Consider the following 17,904-nt stretch of genomic DNA (forward strand, 5'->3'; position numbering starts at 1 on the left):
CGAGCCGTCCTTTTTTGGAACCACAAAGAGATTGGAGTAAAACCCTTGCCCTTGTTCCTGAGGAGGGACTGGGATAACCACTCCTTCCGCTTTTAGGGAATCCACCGCCTGCAGCAGAGCATCTGCTCGGTCTGGCCGTGGGGAGGTTCTGAAGAACCGAGCTGGAGGACGAGAATTGAACTCGATTCTGTACCCGCGAGACAAAATGTCCGTCACCCACCGGTCTTTGACCTGTGACATCCAAATGCCGGAAAAGCGGGAGAGCCTGCCCCCGACCGGCGATGCGGAGGGGGGGGGCTGGAAGTCATGAGGTAGCCGCTTTGGAAGCGGTACCTCCATTTGCTTTCTTGGGGCGTGTGTGAGTCCGCCACGAATCTGAGTTTCTTTGCGTCCTCTGAGTCCCTTTGGACGAGGTAAATGGTGTCTTGCCCGAACCTCGAAAGGACTGAAACCTCTGCTGCCACTTTTTCTGCTGAGGTTTGGGTGTTCTGGGTTGTGGTAAAGAGGAGTCTTTACCCTTGGACTGCTTAATGATGTCAGCCAATGGCTCGCCAAACAGTCTCTCTCTAGACAAAGGCAAACTGGTTAAACATTTTTTGGAACCAGCATCTGCTTTCCAGTCCTTTAACCACAAGGCTCTGCGCAAAACTACCGAATTGGCGGACGCCATTGAGGTGCGACTGGTAGATTCTAGGACCGCATTGATAGCGTAAGACGCAAACGCCGACATCTGCGTGGTAAGGTGCGCCACTTGCGGCACTGCTGGATGCATGATAGCATCCACCTTTGCTAAGCCAGCTGAAATAGCCTGGAGTGCCCAGACGGCTGCGAATGCCGGAGCAAACGACGCGCCTATAGCTTCATAGACAGATTTTAACCAAAGGTCCATCTGTCTGTCATTGGCATCTTTAAGTGAAGCGCCATCCTCCACTGCAACTATGGATCTAGCTGCAAGTTTGGAAATCGGGGGGGTCCACCTTTGGACACTGTGTCCAGCGCTTGACCACCTCAGGGGGGAAAGGGAAACGCGTATCTTTAGATCGTTTAGAGAAACGCCTTTCCGGGTGAGCGTCGTGCTTCTGGATTGATTCTCTGAAGTCAGAGTGATCTAACAAAGCACTCAATTTACGCTTGGGATAAAGGAAACGAAACTTTTCCTGCTCCGCAGCCGCCTCTTCTGCTGAAGGGGCTGGGGGAGAAATATCCAACAGCCTATTGATGGCTGAGATAAGGTCGTCTACCATGGCGTCCCCATCCGGGGTATCCAGGTTGAGAGGGGTTCCAGTAGTGGATTCCTGATCACTCTCATCAGACACATCACAGGGAGACTGATTGCGCTGAGACCCTGAGCAGTGTGAAGACGTCGAGGGTCTTTCCCAGCGAGCTCGCTTAGGGTGGCTGGGGCCATCATCTGAGTCATAATCCTCGGCCTGTGAAGCCGGGGACCCCCCTATGGGCTGGATACATTCCAAGTAAGGGGGACCTGAGGACAGAGGCCTCGCCGTGCCCAGAGACTGAGCCCCATGCATAGATTGCAAGGTCTCAAGGATTTTTGCCATAGATACAGACATATTATCTGCAAAAACTGCAAAGTCCGTCCCTGTCACCGGGGCAGAACTTACAAGCGTCTCAGCCTGGGTCGCTACCTCTCCTGACTCCGGCTGGCGAAGCAGCACCGGGTCGGAGCATTGCACACAATGGGGGTCATCAGAGCCTGCTGGTAGATTAGCCCCACATGCAGCACACGCAGTATACACAGCCCTTTTTGCCTTGGCCGCCTTGCGTTTTGAGGATGACATGTTGCTGCTTCCACAGAGCGATCTGGGATATGCAGCCAGAAGCGCACCTCACAGTGCAAGAAATACAATATCTATATAACTGTATCCAGTACACTGATACACAGTGAGGCACTAGAGGGACCAGCACAGAAAAAACGCTTACCGCCCGCTTAAAAAGCGGGTGTGTGGTCGCCAGATAGCCCCTAGTCCAGGTCTCCCAGAGCCTTGCGTCCTTCCTCCAGCCAGGCATGCATGTAATGGCTGCCGGCGTCTCGAGAGAGGAAGGGGGGCGGGCCCTGGGCGTTCCTGGCCAAGAGCGGGAAGCCTGCTTCCCTCTGTGCATAGTGTGAGGGCTGGAGCATGTAAATCAGGCTCCAGCCCTCGTCGCTGCTTGCGAACAGCGTCTCTCCCCTACCCTGAATGACAGGGTGGGGGCGGGAACGAAACGGAGCTGCCGGCGTCCTAGGCCCAAAAAGCCGGGGACTAAAGTTATAACCGCCGCCGCCGTAAAAGCGCGGACGGCGGATCCCCGGCGCACCACAAGTCACAGCAGCGCCGCCCGGTCCAGAGGGGGTCGGCGCTGCGTTCCCATACACAAAACATCCCCCAGTAATCTGTAGGGACACTAACTCCAACATTGCGGTCCCCGGCGCACTACAACACCCAGCCAGCCCGGAGTGTGTCTGTGCCTGCCGGGGACACAGAGTACCTGTAAGATGCAGGGCCCTGTCCCTGATCGTACTCCTGCTCCGAATCCATCAGGTTCTAATGGGTCTGTGGATGGAGCCCGGCATCAGAGCTGAGAGGCCGGCAGGATCCCACTTCCACAGAGCCCTACCAGGGGATGTGGAAGGAAAACAGCATGTGGGGCTCCAGCCCCTGTACCAGCAATAGGTACCTCAACCTTACAACACCATCCAGGGGTGAGAAGGGAGCATGCTGGGGACACTATATGTGTCCTCTTTTCTTCCATCCGAAACCGTCAGCAGCTACTGCTGACTAAAATCTGTGGAGCTATGCATGGAATGTCTGACCTCCTTCGCACACAAAGCTAAAACTGGAGAACCCGTGATACCACGGGGGGGTATAGCCAGAGGGGGAGGGGCCTTGCACTTTTGGTGTAGTGCTTTGTGTGGCCTCCAGAGGGCAGTAGCTATACCAGCTATACCCCAATCGTCTGGGTCTCCCAATAGAGCGCTGAAGAAAAGGGAACTAAATGGATAATTCACAAATAACAGAAAATTTACCTTTGCAGGCTCTAATTCTTGTGTTTTATCATCTTCTTTCAAATCTTCAAATAATTTATCAAATTCACTTTTCAGCTGAAGTGGAAACAAGTGAAAATATAGATCAGAGTACAAGTAAACAGCCACCTTAAAAGAACAACAAACATTTGAAGCAAAAAAAAAAAAAAAAATAGTCCATGGCACACTTATGGAGGGGGATCTGATGATGACACTGTTATGGGAGTAATGTCCCCCATCCTGAGCCCCCTTCTGGTACAGTGCCTTGCGAAAGTATTCGGCCCCCTTGAATTTTTCAACCTTTTCCCACATTTCAGGCTTCAAACGTAAAGATAAAAAAATGTACATTTTATGGTGAGAATCAACAAGTGGGGCACAATTGTGAAGGTGAACGATATTTATTGCTTATTTTAAATTTTTGTAAAAAATAAACTGAAAATTGGGGCGTGCAATATTAATCATCCCCTTTACTTTCAGTGCAGCAAACTCACTCCAGTTCATTGAGGATCTCTGAATGATCCAATGTTGTCCTAAATCACTGATAATGATAAATATAATCCACCTGTGTGTAATGAAGTCTCCGTATAAATGCACCTGCTCTGTGATAGTCTCATTGTTCTGTTGAAAGCACATAGAGCATCATGAAGACCAAGGAACACAACAGGCAGGTCCGTGATACTGTTGTGGAGAAGCTTAAAGCAGGGTTTGATTACAAAAAGATTTCCAAAACTTTAAACATGCCAAGGAGCACTGTGAAAGCGATCATATTGAAATGGAAGGAGTATCATACCACTGCAAATCTATCAAGACCCGGCCGTCCCTCAAAAATTTCATCTCAAACAAGGAGAAGACTGATCAGAGATGCAGCCAACAGGCCCATAATCACTCTGGATGAACTACAGAGGTCTAAAGCTAAGGTGGGAGAGTCTGTCCTTAGGACAACAATCAGTCGTACACTGCACAAATCTGGCCTTTATGGAAGAGTGGCAAGAAGAAAGGCATTTCTCAAAGATATCCATACAAAGTTTCATTTAAAGTTTGCCACAAGCCACCTGGGAGACACACCAAACATGGAAGAAGGTGCTCTGGTCAGATTAAACCAAAATCGAACTTTTTGGGCACAATGCCAAACGATATGTTTGGGGTAAAAGCAAAACAGCTCATCACCCTGAACACACCATCCCCACTGTCAAACATATTGGTGGAGCATCATGGTTTGGGCCTGATTTTCTTCAGCAGGGACAGGGAAGATGGTTAAAATTGATGGGAAGATGGATGGAGCCAAATACAGGACCATTCTTGAAGAAAACCTGTTGGAGTCTGCAAAAGACCTGAGACTGGGACGGAGATTTGTCTTTCAACAAAACAGAGATCCAAAACATAAAGCATAATTTACAATGGAATGGTTCACAAATAAACGTATCCAGGTGTTAGAATGGCCAAGTCAAAGTCCAGACCTGAATCCAAATCGAGAATCTGTGGAAAGAGCTGAAAACTGCTGTTCACAAACGCTCTCCATCCAACCTCGCTCAGCTCCAGCTGTTTGCAAAGGAAGAATGGGCAAGAATTTCAGTCTGTCGATGTGCAAAACTGATAGAGACATACCCCAAGCGACTTGCAGCTGTAATCGCAGCAAAAGGTGGCGCTACAAAGTATTATAATAATAATAAATAATAATATTGCACGCCCCAATTTTCAGTATATTTTTAAAAAAAGTTTAAAATAATAAATTTCGTTCAACTTCACAATTGTGTCCCACTTGTTGTTGATTCTTCACCATAACATTAAAATTTTTATCTTTATGTTTGAAGCCTGAAATGAGGGAAAAAGTTGAAAAATTCAAGAGAGCCGAATACTTTCACAAGGCACTGTATATATGTTCCCCATCCTGGGCCCCCTTTTGGTTTATATGTTCCCCATCCAATATATTTGCATCCTGCCCCATCCACCCACGGGACCTGTCTGCTGCATCCTTCCCTGTGCACCTCCAGGACCCATCTGCTGCATCCTGCCCTGTGCATCCAGGGCCCGTGTGCTACATCCTACTCCATATACCCCAGGGACCAGTCTTCTGCATCCTGCCCCATCCACCCCAGGGACCAGTCTTCTGCATCCTGCTCCATCCACCCCAGGGACCAGTCTTTTGCTTCCTGCCCCATCCACCCCTGGGGCCAATCTTTTGTATCCTGCCCCATCCACCTGCAGGGCCTGTGTTTTACAATTTTCCAATATACTTTATTCCTCACATATTTCATGATGTCTGCTAGCACTGTACTCCGCTGTCTATGTGAAGCCCAAAAACAATAAATGGAGCGGCATTATGAATGCTGGGATTCCACTATATTCAAAAAGATCTCCTCTAACACCCCCCCCGCCCCCTTCACATTTGATCCAAATACTGTAATGTGCAAAGGTGTTAAATTATGATCTTGAGCCAACCCCTTTTTTTATTTTTTTTAAACACATTTTATTGCAGTTTTCAGAATCATTACAATATGTCTAACATTTGAACAAGAATAAATTCACCTTACCCATTTACCCACCCTTGTCTTAACCCACCCTCTTTTATTCCCACTTTATCCCCCCCAACATTTTTAATACACAAAACACCAGGTATAAGTCGCGAAAGAACACACAGCTCCTCTATATTCTGATTCCCGTTTGAAGCCCTATTTCTCTGAAACCCTCGTCTCGCCCCACTGTCGTGTCTCTACTGCGTGTGTATTTTCAGCTTTCCCAATGTGCCTTGCAAGTCTCCCAGTAGATACTATTCCGTATTAGTGAAAGGAGATACCACTTTCTGTATTTCTGCAGCTCCATACTGTTGTACTATAAATCTTTCATTTTTTTAAAAAAGTTTCCCGTTAGTTCGTCCTTATTTCTTTAGGCTTCCAACTGTTCAATATTGAGCAGCTTTTTAATCTGATTGACCACCTCTTCCTCTGATGGAACAGATTCCTCAAGCCATTTGCGTAGTAGGGCCTTTTTCCCTATCAGCAATATTATGAAAGAGTCTTGAAATCGTAGTCCCTGTGTATCTCCTCCTCCCTTTTCTTTAGTCCTGTGGTGGAAAATCCATAACAATGGGTCTAGTTCCATTTCCACTTCCCATACTTTTTCTATAAGCGTCTTCATTTTTCCCCAAAATTTCTGACTCTCTGAGCCAACCCCTTTTCACGGCAAGCTTGCAATACAGACCTGCTCGACCGTCATCTGCACGGCTGGAAGAGAAGCACTGGAACTGGATCCAGTAGATTTACCTAGTTTTAAAAAAGTAAATACATAAAATGTGAGAAATATTACAATATGTGCATTCAAACAGATCATAATAAATGTGAATCATTTTGGAAGAATACTAGTGTGTAAGGCTATGTGAGCACGTTGCGCATTTGCATGCAGTTACACTACGATCTGCAGCGCAGCGTAACTGCATGCGTCCTGCGTCCCCAGCATAATCTATGAAGATTATGCATGAGACGTGCACACGTGGCGTATTATAGCACAGTGCTTTGGCTGCTGCCCGAAGCGCGCGTTCTAAGAAGTGACATGTCACTTCTTTCCTGCGCTCTGCATGCATCCCCCGCTCTGTCTATGGGAGGGGCTGCAGTCAGAGCGCATGAAATCGGCTTTTTTTTTTTTTTTCATTACGGACTCTTTCTGCAGCGATTTGAAGTGCACATGTGCTGTTCAAATCGCTGCAGACATTTCTGCAGGGCCAGTACGCAACGTGCGCACATAGTCTAAGAATATATGAATTCCAGTTATTGGTAACAGTGGTGGTGACCTGTCCCTGTGCTGGATGTCATTGCATCAGTAAGGCCATAATCACACAGGGCATCCATGCTAATAAAATTCTGCTTTTACATTACTTTATTATTAATTATTATTATTTATTTATTTATAGAGCACCATTGATTCCATGGTGCTGTACATGAGAGGGGGTTACATACAGAGTACATCTACAAGTTACAATAGACAGACTGGTACAGAGGGAAGAGGGCCCTGCCCTTGCGGGCTTACATTCTAAAGGGTTTTGGGGAGGAGACAGTAGGTGGGGTGTAGGTAGGGCGGCAGCTCTGCAGGGTGGTGGGGAGGCAGCTCCGCAAAGCCTACGAGATTCCAGAAATTTCACACACACAAAACTCCTGTGGGTTTTTTTCCTTGATTGAAGGGTCAGCCTCCTTGTTTTTTTGCTGCGTTTTTTTTAAAGAAGCACCATGTAAATTCTTTCAGCGGCTTTTCCGCTGTTTTTCACTCATACCAAGCAATGAGGAAATGCAAAACTGCAAATCCTGTCCAAAAAAAATAAATAAATAAATAAATAAATAAGAGTTTTTTGTTGGTATTATGGCATTTTTTTTCCTCTTTTTGTTGCTATGTTTATATTTAGTGTAGGGGCCTACAAGCATGAGGTTCCGTGACGCGGGTTGTAGGCTTACGTTTTTATGGCCATAAATACCAACAAAAACCTCATATTTATTATTTTTTTTTTTTGGACAGGATACAGCCAGGCCCCTTTCTGTTGGGCCTTGCATTGTAGAGTGTCTGTCCGTGCATGATACACAGTGGGGTACGGCTTGGCAGCCCGCCTGATCTAATAGTATGGGCGTCACCTAATAGGCTGCGGGTTTGTGACTGTGTTATCTACATATGTGATCAGCGCTTTATGCAAGCCACTAGTGTGCAGTTTTATCATCTAGCAATCGCCCTCCTCCATTCCATGGAGGCGTGTGTGTGATTCGCCCCTCCTGCACCTGTGACGCTTCCACTTTAGTGGGGGTTTAGCTGTATCCTGCTAGAGTACTAGTTTTTGGCCAGGGCGATGTACACACTGCAGCCCATCTTGCTGTAATACTTAATTTTTGGAGGATATTGTCCTCTTTTTGTTGCTATGCTTCTCTTCTGCCAGGAGCGGCTCCGCTGTATGTATTGCTAAGATGCTGACCCGCTCCTGTCAGGAGAGCCGCGGTCAGTACGGGCAGTGTGATCAGATACTCTTATGAGTCACACGCAAGTGTGACCCCAGCCTAAGAGCTACTCTGAAGCTGGCTGGATGCAGAGAGTGTCAGTGTTGCATGTAATATCTCGCCTCCTGGTGTAAGGAGGATTCTGAGAAAGGTCAGGATCAGCCCAGAACTACACAGGAGGACCCGGTCAATGATCTGAAGACAGTTTATGACTACAGTCTGAAAGATTACCATTAATAACACACTACACAGTCATGGATTAAAATCCTGCAGGGTACACAGGGTTCCCGTGCTCACACCAGTACAGATCCAGGTCCATTTGAAGTCCACCAATGACCATTTGGATGATCGAGAGGAGGCATGGGAGAAGATCCTATGGTCAAATAAGACCAAGATAGAACTACTTTGTATCAACTCCACTCGCCGTGATTGGTGGAAGAAAGAGTATATCCCCAAGAACACCGTCCCAACCAGGAAACATGGGGGTGGGAGTTGGAGGGCTTTTCTGCGAAGGGGACAGTACGACTGCACTTTATTGAAGGGAGGCTGGATGGGGTGACGTGGCACAAGATGTTGGCCAACAACCTACGTCTCTCAGTAAGAGCACTGAAGATGGCTCGTGGGTGAGTCTTTCAGCATGACAATAACCCAAAACACACAGCCAGGGCAACTAAGGAATGGCTCTGTAACAAGCATTTCAAGCTCCTGGAGTGGTCTAGCCAGTCTCCAGACCTGAACCCAATAAAAATCTTTGGAGGAAAATGAAACTCAATGTTGTCCATCGACAGCCCCGAAACATCTGGAGATGATCTGCATGGAGGAGTGAGCCAAAATCCCTGTTGCATTGTGTGCAAACCTAGTCAAGAACTACAGGAGACATCTGATCTCTAAATGTAAACAAAGGTTTCTGTTTTTCTATTGTATCAAGTATTTATTTCATGTAATACAGTGTATGATTTTTAAATAATTAACATTTTGATTTTCTGGATTTTTTTTTGGATTCTGTCACAGTTGAAGTGTACCTACGATAAAAATTACAGACTGGAGAGCAGGAAGAGTCAAATCTGTTTGGTATTCCGCATGTCATGGAGTGTGCGATTTTTTTAATCTTTTTTCTCCCTTGCCTAGCATCTGTATGACATGTATATGCCATCCATATGTAAAGCTTTTTTTAAAATCAGCAGCTATTTTAGGCATTTACAGGACCATTTACAGAATGAAGAAAATCGGAGGGTATATCGATGGACCGTGTGGCATCCAATTTATTTTTGCACGCATAGACTTGCATTGGTGAGTCTCATCTGAATTACGCATTCACTCACAGGATGCTGCAAGTTTTTTCTCAATCCAGATACAGGTGAGGAGAGAGCGGGGGGGGGGGGAATTGTAGCTCTGCGCTGCCTCACTGACTAACATTGGACCGAGTGCAACGCGAGATTTTCTCACTCGTCCAATTTATCCGCTCGTGTGAGCGAGGTATAACTCATGCTGTCCTAAGGTAGGGCAACTTATTCTTTGGGACCAGTTCTTATTCACCTCCACATTTCTTAAATCGCAGTACATTTATATTGTTCATTTTTTTTTTTTTTTTAAAACAAAAAGACAATGCCACTACAACAAACTACTACTGATAATCCTACTACTCACTTTTGGAAACTGGTTCAAGCTTATAACTATATTTCTTCATATGGTCTAAAACATGTTGCTTGTTTTCTTCTGTTCCCCAAAAACTCAGGATGACCGGTATGGTAAAAGCATTGCGCGCTCCATATGGAATGACACTGTTTAGTGAGGGGAAAAGACAATTATTTCAACCAATATCTCTATTGATTATTGCAATGTGTAAGGTAGGCATGCACTGACTAATAACGAAGATAAGGTCCCTCTACATTACGGTGGTTTAAGGCAGTGTCCCCAACTTGTAGCTCTGTAGTTACTGAAGTCCTTCATTCAGTCTGGGATGTAAAAGCTAATTTACAGAGGGAAATAATCTACTAATGAGGGCCATCAATGATGCAGCAGGCTGTTTTGCTCATTTGTTGCCTTATTCAGCAGCCAGTGCAGAGGTATCCTCACTCACACAATGCCTCACCCCAACACATATGGTTCATTATTTTCGGCAGCACACACCATGCTTGTTAGGGGAATCACTGCCAACAACTACATTTTTTTTTTTAATTTAATACAAAGAACACACAACATAAAAATACGGAGTGATGAAAATTAAACTTTACCGTATTGTATATTGTTCAGCAATCTTGTAACCATTAAATAATAATAGTTACTGTATTTTTTTGTTTTATAAAGACGCACTGGATTATAAGAAGCACCCCAAATTTAGTGGCGGAAAATAAGAAAAAATTTCTAATGATAAAATGAGGGTCCGTCTTATAATCCTAGTGTCTTATAATATCTCCGCAGGGGGGAGCCGCGGTGGTGGAATGGGCTCAGGTGGGGGGGGGGGGGGGGTGTGTGGGGGGAAATCACAGGAGGCAGTGTTGGCAATTCTGTGGGCTCGGAGGGGGGTGTGTCGTGGCTCAGTGGATGGAGGGTTGGCGATACTGCGGGCTCGACGGTGTAATGGCGGCAGGCGCCATTGATCTTCAGGCTCCATTGAATTGCCAGCGGTTGATGAGATTGACTTCAAGCAAATGGCTGCGGAGACGGCGCATGCACAGGTAGGACTCCGCATCCTTATTTTGGAAGTCCATTGCATCAATTGTTGGTGATTAAGCAGCCCGCTGTCAGATCCATGACGCCTGCCGCATTACCGACCCCCCCCCCCCCCGTCCTGTGACCTTCCTGGCCCACTCCACCGCAGTGACACCTCCTCCTTTCAGCCCTCAGTATCACTGACCCTGCTTACTGTCACCCCATTCCACCACCGTTGCTGCCATATCAGGATTATAAAATGTACCCTCACTTTACCCCCAGTTTTGGAAGGGTAAAGGGGGGTGGGGCGAGTGCATTTTATAATCCAGAAAATACGGTACATTTTCTACAGTCATACAGGTTTTTATCATACATCAGGAATTTTGAGCATCAGGAAATTATCACTCTTGCCTAGAGTACCACTTAATTTTTCAAAATGTTACCATGTGGATGACAAAAACTGGGTAACCGTCTGCACAATTCTTCTTTACTATAATGCCATATAGTAAGTTTACATTTATTTTAAAAAAAAAAAAAAAGACTATGCCATCTCTTACATTCCACATCTAGTCTTTCTACATACATTGTATTTTTCAGCTGATCTACAGTGCGTACGGAAAGTATTCAGACCCGTTTACATTTTTCACTGTTTCATTGCAGCCATTTGATAAACTCAAAAAAAAAATCTTTTCTCATTACTATACGCTCTGCACCCCATCTTGACAGAAAAAAACAAAAACAAAAATGTAGAAATTTTTGCAAATTTATTAAACAAGAAAAACTGAAATATCACATGGTCATAAGTATTCAGACCCTTTGCTCAGTATTGAGTAGAAGCACCCTTTTGAGCTAGTACAGCCATGAGTCTTTCACACCTGGATTTGGGGATCCTCTGCCATTCTTCCTTGCAGATCATCCAGGTCATATTGTGGATTTGTACAATGGGACATTACAAGATATACAATGTAATGTGAGCAAGTGGGGTTCAGCAAAATAGCATCTCATGCTGGAGGCCTGAAATTGCCATAGGCGGCTCCTGAGCCACTGCTTGAGGAATACTTGGCTATTTTGTAGTTACTATCAACAGACCTATTTTACAGAGTGTGCATTACAGTACAGGAGCCCTGCTGGAATTTTTGTTAAATTTGACCCCTTTAAACAGAAAGAAGAAAACCTGACAGCTTCAATGCAGCTTTTACACTGGCAACAAAATCCACCTTAATATATACCAACTTAATCCATTATAACTATATCATAACTATATCCCAGATCAAATTAACTGTTTAATGTAGTAGACAACACCCACATAAGGCAAAACTCCACTTGAAGCACTCTAATCAAACTTTTTATCCTCATAATATATTGCAATCATATTACATGCCACTGTGTACTTACATTTGCTCATTTCGCCTTTCTACCCATTAAATTCTTCTATTTCCTCTGCTCTATGCAAAAACAGGAAGTCACTTGTCCCTGCATGAATCATTCCCCTCTTCAACTGCTGACACAACCACCATGGACTTTTGCAGTGAAAAGGGTGGTTCACCTATATTTGTTATGCTCTAGTTCGATATTATATTGAGAAACAATGTTTCTCTCAAATACCTTGTGTTGGCAATAGTGCCTGTAAGAGGCACTATTGCAGACCGCTGTTCCCACTCCAGTGACGTCACAGTCAAGTGCCGCACACGTCACATCTGTGAAGCCGGCTGCATTCTTCCCGAATCACTGAGCTGTGCGCGGTGTTTCACCGCTGTCACAGCCCATCTGCTCCCTGCTCCCTCACAGCACAGAGCGTCGTGTCTCTTCCTTGCAGCGTTGTGCTGTGAGGGAGCAAGGAGCAGATGGGCTGACACGAGCAGTGAAACACCGCCCACAGCTCAGTGATTCGGGAAGAACGCAGCTAGCTGCACTGATGTGACGTGTGCGGCACTTGACGGTGACGTCACTGGAGCGGGAACAGCGGTCTGCAATAGCGCCTCTCACAGGCACTATTGCCAACACAAGGTATTTGAGAGAAACATTGTTTCTCAATATAATATTGAACTAGACAATAACAAATATGGGTGAACCACCCTTTTAAGACTCATGTAATAAAAAAAAAAAAAAAAAACAAAAACACTTCCGGTTTCTACATAGAGCTTAGAAAGATTCAGTTAATCTGTGTTTTTAAATACAGTGCCTTGTGAAAGTATTCGGCTCCCTTGAATTTTTCAACCTTTTACACATTTCAGGCTTCAAAACATAAAAGATAAAAATGTTAATGTTATGGTGAAGAATCAACAACAAGTGGACACAATTGTGAAGTTGAACGGAATTTATTGCTTATTTTAAACTTTTATTAAAAAATAATAAACTGAAAATTGGGGCCTGCAATATTATTCATCTCCTTTAAGTTAATACTTTGTAGCGCCACCTTTTGCTGCGATTACAGCTGCAAGTCGCTTGGGGTATGTCTCTATCAGTTTTGCACATCATGAGACTGAAATTCTTGCCCATTCTTCCTTTGCAAACAACTGGAGCTGAGTGAGGTTGGATGGAGAGCATTTGTGGAAAGAGCTGAAAACTGATGTTCACAGATTCTCGATTGGATTCAGGTCTGGACTTTGACTTGGCCATTCTTACACCTGGATATGTTTATTTGTGAAACATTCCATTGTAGATTTTGCTTTATGTTGTTTGGATCATTGTCTTGTTGGAAGACAAATCTCCGTCCCAGTCTCAGGTCTTTTGCAGACTCCAACAGGTTTTCTTCAAGAATGGTTCTGTATTTGGCTCCATCCATTTTAACCATTTTCCCTGACCCTGCTGAAGAAAATCAGGCCCAAACCATGATGCTGCCACCACCATGTTTGACAGTGGGGATGGTGTGTTCAGGGTGATGAGCTGTGTTGCTTTTATGCCAAACATATCGTTTGGAATTGTGCCCAAATAGTTAGATTTTGGTTTCATCTGACCGGAGAACCTTCTTCCATGTTTGGCGTGTCTCCCATGTGGCTTGTGGCAAACTTTAAACAACACTTTTTATGGATATCTTTCAGAAATGGCTTTCTCCTTGCCACTTTTCCATAAAGGCCAGATTTGTGCAGTGTACGACTGATTGTTGTCCTATGGACAGACTCTCCCACCTCAGCTTAGATCTCTGCAATTCATCCAGAGTGATCATGGGCCTCTTGGCTGCATCTCTGATCAGTCTTCTTGTTTGAGATGAAAGTTTGGATGGACGGCCGGGTCTTGGTAGATTTGCAGTGGTAGGATACTCCTTCCATTTCAATATGATCGCTTGCACAGTGCTTCTTGGAATGTTTAATGTTTTGGAAATCTTTTTGTAACCAAATCCGGAATTAAACTTCTCCACAACAGTATCACGGACCTGCCTGTTGTGTTCCTTGGTCTTCATGATTCCATCTGCGCTTTAAACAGAACAATGAGACTATCACAGAGCAGGTGCATTTATACAGAGACTAGATTATAATTGGATTATATTTATTATCATCAGTCATTTAAAACAACATTGGGTCATTTCAGAGATCCTTAATGAACTTTAGGAGTGAGTTTTCTGCACTGAAAGTAAGGCTAGTTTCACACATCCGGCATTTCGTTGGATTGCTGGATCCGGCACACTCCAGTAGTGTCATACAGTACAATGGCATCGCAGCACCTCCGGTCACATGCTGTCATGTGACCGGAGGTTGCCGCGATGCCATTGTACAGTGTTAACACTGTACTGGAGTGTGCCGAATCCAGCAATCCGGCGAAATGCCGGATGTGTGAAACTAGCCTAAAGGGGGCAAATAATATTGCACGCCCCGCTTTTCAGTTATTTATTTTTTTTAAAAAAGTTAAAAATAAGCAATAAATTATGTTCCACTTCACAATTGTGTTCCACTTGTTGTTGATTCTTCACCATAACAAACATTTTTTCTTTATGTTTGAAGCCTGAAATGTGGGAAAAGGATGAAAACTTCAAGGGGGCCGAATACTTTCGCAATGCACTGTACATGATGTTATAGACCTAATGGAAAACAGATAAATTAACTGGGTAGAAAGGCAAATCAAGCAATTTTAAATACACAGTGCTACATAAAATGATTGAAATATATTATGATAAAAACTTTAATGGGAATGTTCTTTAAGGGGAAGGTATCGTCAAAAAAAAAAAAAAAATTCAATAACTGAAAAAAAAATGTAAAGTAATAATGTTTTAATGTTTTGTTTAAATATTGTTTTTAAATGAGCAAAATAAAGAGAATTTTGTTACTTACCGTAAATTATTTTTCTTATAGTTCTGTATTGGGAGACCCAGACAATGGGTGTTTAGCTTCTGCCTCCGGAGGACACACAAAGTACTACACTCAAAAGTGTAGCTCCTCCCTCTGAGCTTATACACCCCCTGATGAGCAGACTCAGCCAGTTTAGTGCAAAAGCTGAAAAAAACAGAGCAAAAACCGGAACAACCGGAAACTCTGTCTACGACAACAGCCGGTGATAACACACGGAACAAGAAATTGCCAACAGGCAACAGGGAGGGAGCTGGGTCTCCCAATACGGAACTATAAGAAAAATAATTTACGGTAAGTAACAAAATTCTCTTTTTCTTTATCGTTCCTTTGGGAGACCCAGACCATGGGACGTTCCAAAGCTGTCCCTGGGTGGGAATAAACAGAAAAAACTAAGAAGTAGGCAGAACCTAACTTCACAACTGGGCGACAGCCGCCTGAAGGATGCGTCTGCCCAAGCTCGCATCTGCCGAAGCATGAGCATGCACTTGGTAGTGCTTTGAAAAGGTATGCAGGCTAGTCCACGTGGCAGCCTGACAGACTTGTTGAGCCGTAGCCTGGTGCCTGAAAGCCCAAGAGGCACCGACAGCTCTGGTCGAGTGAGCCTTGATCCCCGGCGGGGGGAGGCACTTGAGAACACTGGTAGGCATCCGAAATGGTCGACCTAATCCAACGGGCTAAGGTCGGCTTAGAAGAGGAAAGGCCCTTGCGCCGACCTGTGGTTAGCACAAAAAGAGTAAGAGCAGCGGTGCGAGACAGATAGATCCGGAGAGCGCGCACCAGATCCAGAGTATGCAGCGCTTTTTCAAAGCGATGAACAGGAGCCGGACAAATGGAAGGTAAGGTAATGTCCTGGTTAAGGTGGAAGGGAGAGACCACCTTAGGAAGAAAGTCCGGAGTCGGACGGAAAACCACCTTGTCTTGATGAAAGACCAAAAAAGGTGACTCCGAAGAGAGCGCAGCCAAATCGGAGACTCTCCTGAGGGAAGTTATGGCCACCAGAAAGGCCACTTTCTGTGAAAGACGATACAAAGAAACCTCCCTAAGAGGCTCAAAGGGGGGTTTCTGCAAAACCGTGAGAACCAAATTAAGGTCCCAGGGATCCAAGGGACGCCGGTAAGGCGGAATGATGTGAGACGCGCCCTGCATGAAGGTGCGGACCTGAGCCAGCTGGGCGAGACGCCGCTGGAACAGCACTGATAGAGCTGAGACTTGTCCCTTGAGAGAGTTGAGGGACAGTCCTAGCTGCAGACCGGACTGTAGAAAAGACAGAAGGGTCGGCAAGGAGAATGGCCAAGGAGGATGGCCGGAAGAGCGACACCAGGACAGGAAAATCTTCCAAGTCCTGTGATAGATCTTGGCGGAGGAAGACTTACGGGCCCGAGTCATAGTGGAGATGACTTCAGGAGGAATACCAGAAGCCGTCAAGATCCAGGACTCAAGAGCCACGCCGTCAATTTGAGAGCCGCAGAAGTCAGGCGGAAAAACGGACCTTGTGAGAGAAGGTCTGGACGGTCCGGGAGATGCCACGGCACCTCTACGGACAGATGGAGCAGGTCTGGGTACCAAGCTCGCCTGGGCCAGTCCGGTGCAATGAGGATGACTCGACAGCCCTCCATTCTGATCTTGCGCAGGACTCTGGGCAAGAGAGCTAGAGGGGGAAACACGTAGGACAGACGAAACTGGGACCAGTCTTGAACCAGAGCGTCCGCGGCGAAGGCCTGAGGATCGTGGGAGCGAGCCACGTAAACAGGAACTTTGTTGTTGTGACGGGATGCCATTAGGTCCACGTCCGGAGTGCCCCATTTGCGGCAGATCGACTGAAACACTGCCGGATGCAGGGACCACTCGCCACTGTCCACGGTTTGACGGCTGAGATAATCTGCCTCCCAGTTTTCCACGCCTGGGATCTGGACTGCGGATATGGTGGACTTGGAGTCCTCCACCCATTGAAGGATGCGTTGTACCTCCAACATTGCCAGGCGGCTGCGTGTCCCGCCTTGGTGATTGATGTAGGCAACCGCTGTCGCGTTGTCTGACTGGACTCGAATGTGCCTGCCCGCCAACAGGTGGTGAAAAGCCAGGAGAGCCAGAAGCACAGCTCTGGTTTCCAGCACATTGATCGAGAGGGCTGACTCGGACGGAGTCCAAGTGCCCTGCGCTCTGTGGTGGAGACATACCGCTCCCCAGTCGGATAGACTGGCATCCGTGGTGAGGATCACCCAGGACGTGGCCAGGAAGGAGCGCCCCTGGGACAGGGAGAGGGGCCGAAGCCACCACTGAAGAGAGCTCCTGGTCTGTGGCGACAGAGCCACTAACCTGTGCAAGGAGGAAGGCCGCTTGTCCCAACAGCGGACAATATCCAGCTGCAGGGGACGCAGATGGAAATGGGCAAAGGGAACAGCCTCCATTGACGCCACCATTTGACCCAGCACCTGCATCAGGCGCCTGAGGGAATAACGGCGGGGCCTCAGTAGAGAGCGCACCGCCAGTTGGAGGGACTGCTGTTTGACTAAGGGCAACTTCACAAGTGCCGGCAAAGTCTCGAACTGCATCCCCAGGTACGTGAGACTCTGGGTCGGAGTCAGAGTAGATTTGGGCAGATTGACCAGCCACCCGAATTGGGCTAGAGTGGCAAGAGTGAGCGAGACACTCCGCTCACAGTCTGCGCTGGATGAAGCCTGACTAGAAGATCGTCCAGGTAAGGAATCACTGCCAACCCCTGTAGGTGCAGGACCGCAATCACTGCTGCCATGACCTTGGTGAATACCCGAGGGGCTGTGGCCAACCCGAAGGGGAGAGCCACGAATTGGAAATGATCTTCTCCGATTGCAAAACGTAGCCAACGCTGGTGAGAAACTGCAATTGGCACATGCAGATAGGCATCTCTGATGTCGATGGATGCCAGGAAATCCCCTTGGGTCATTGAAGCAATGACTGATCGCAGGGACTCCATGCGAAAATGCCACACCTGAACATGCTT

At 46.2% G+C, this 17,904-nt stretch overlaps 1 protein-coding gene across 4 annotated transcripts in view; it reads right to left on the bottom strand.

Moving 5' to 3' along the window:
- HLTF (helicase like transcription factor) overlaps positions 1 to 17,904 on the bottom strand; it is a 274,018-nt gene that overhangs the window by 204,258 nt on the left and 51,856 nt on the right. For all 4 annotated transcript variants that reach the window (XR_012751708.1, XM_075340799.1, XM_075340800.1 and 1 more), the window contains exons 4-6: positions 9,637 to 9,770; positions 6,221 to 6,282; positions 3,026 to 3,100 (exon numbers count right to left, since the gene is read on the bottom strand). Coding sequence is in view for 3 of the 4 variants with exons in the window: in XM_075340799.1 (XP_075196914.1) it covers positions 3,026 to 3,100; positions 6,221 to 6,282; positions 9,637 to 9,770 (271 nt within the window). In the remaining variant the exon portion in view is untranslated. The remainder of the gene's footprint in view (positions 1 to 3,025; positions 3,101 to 6,220; positions 6,283 to 9,636; positions 9,771 to 17,904) is intronic.

This window comes from Anomaloglossus baeobatrachus, chromosome 3 (genome assembly GCF_048569485.1).
Source record: "Anomaloglossus baeobatrachus isolate aAnoBae1 chromosome 3, aAnoBae1.hap1, whole genome shotgun sequence".
Classification (NCBI taxonomy): Eukaryota; Metazoa; Chordata; class Amphibia; order Anura; family Aromobatidae; genus Anomaloglossus; species Anomaloglossus baeobatrachus.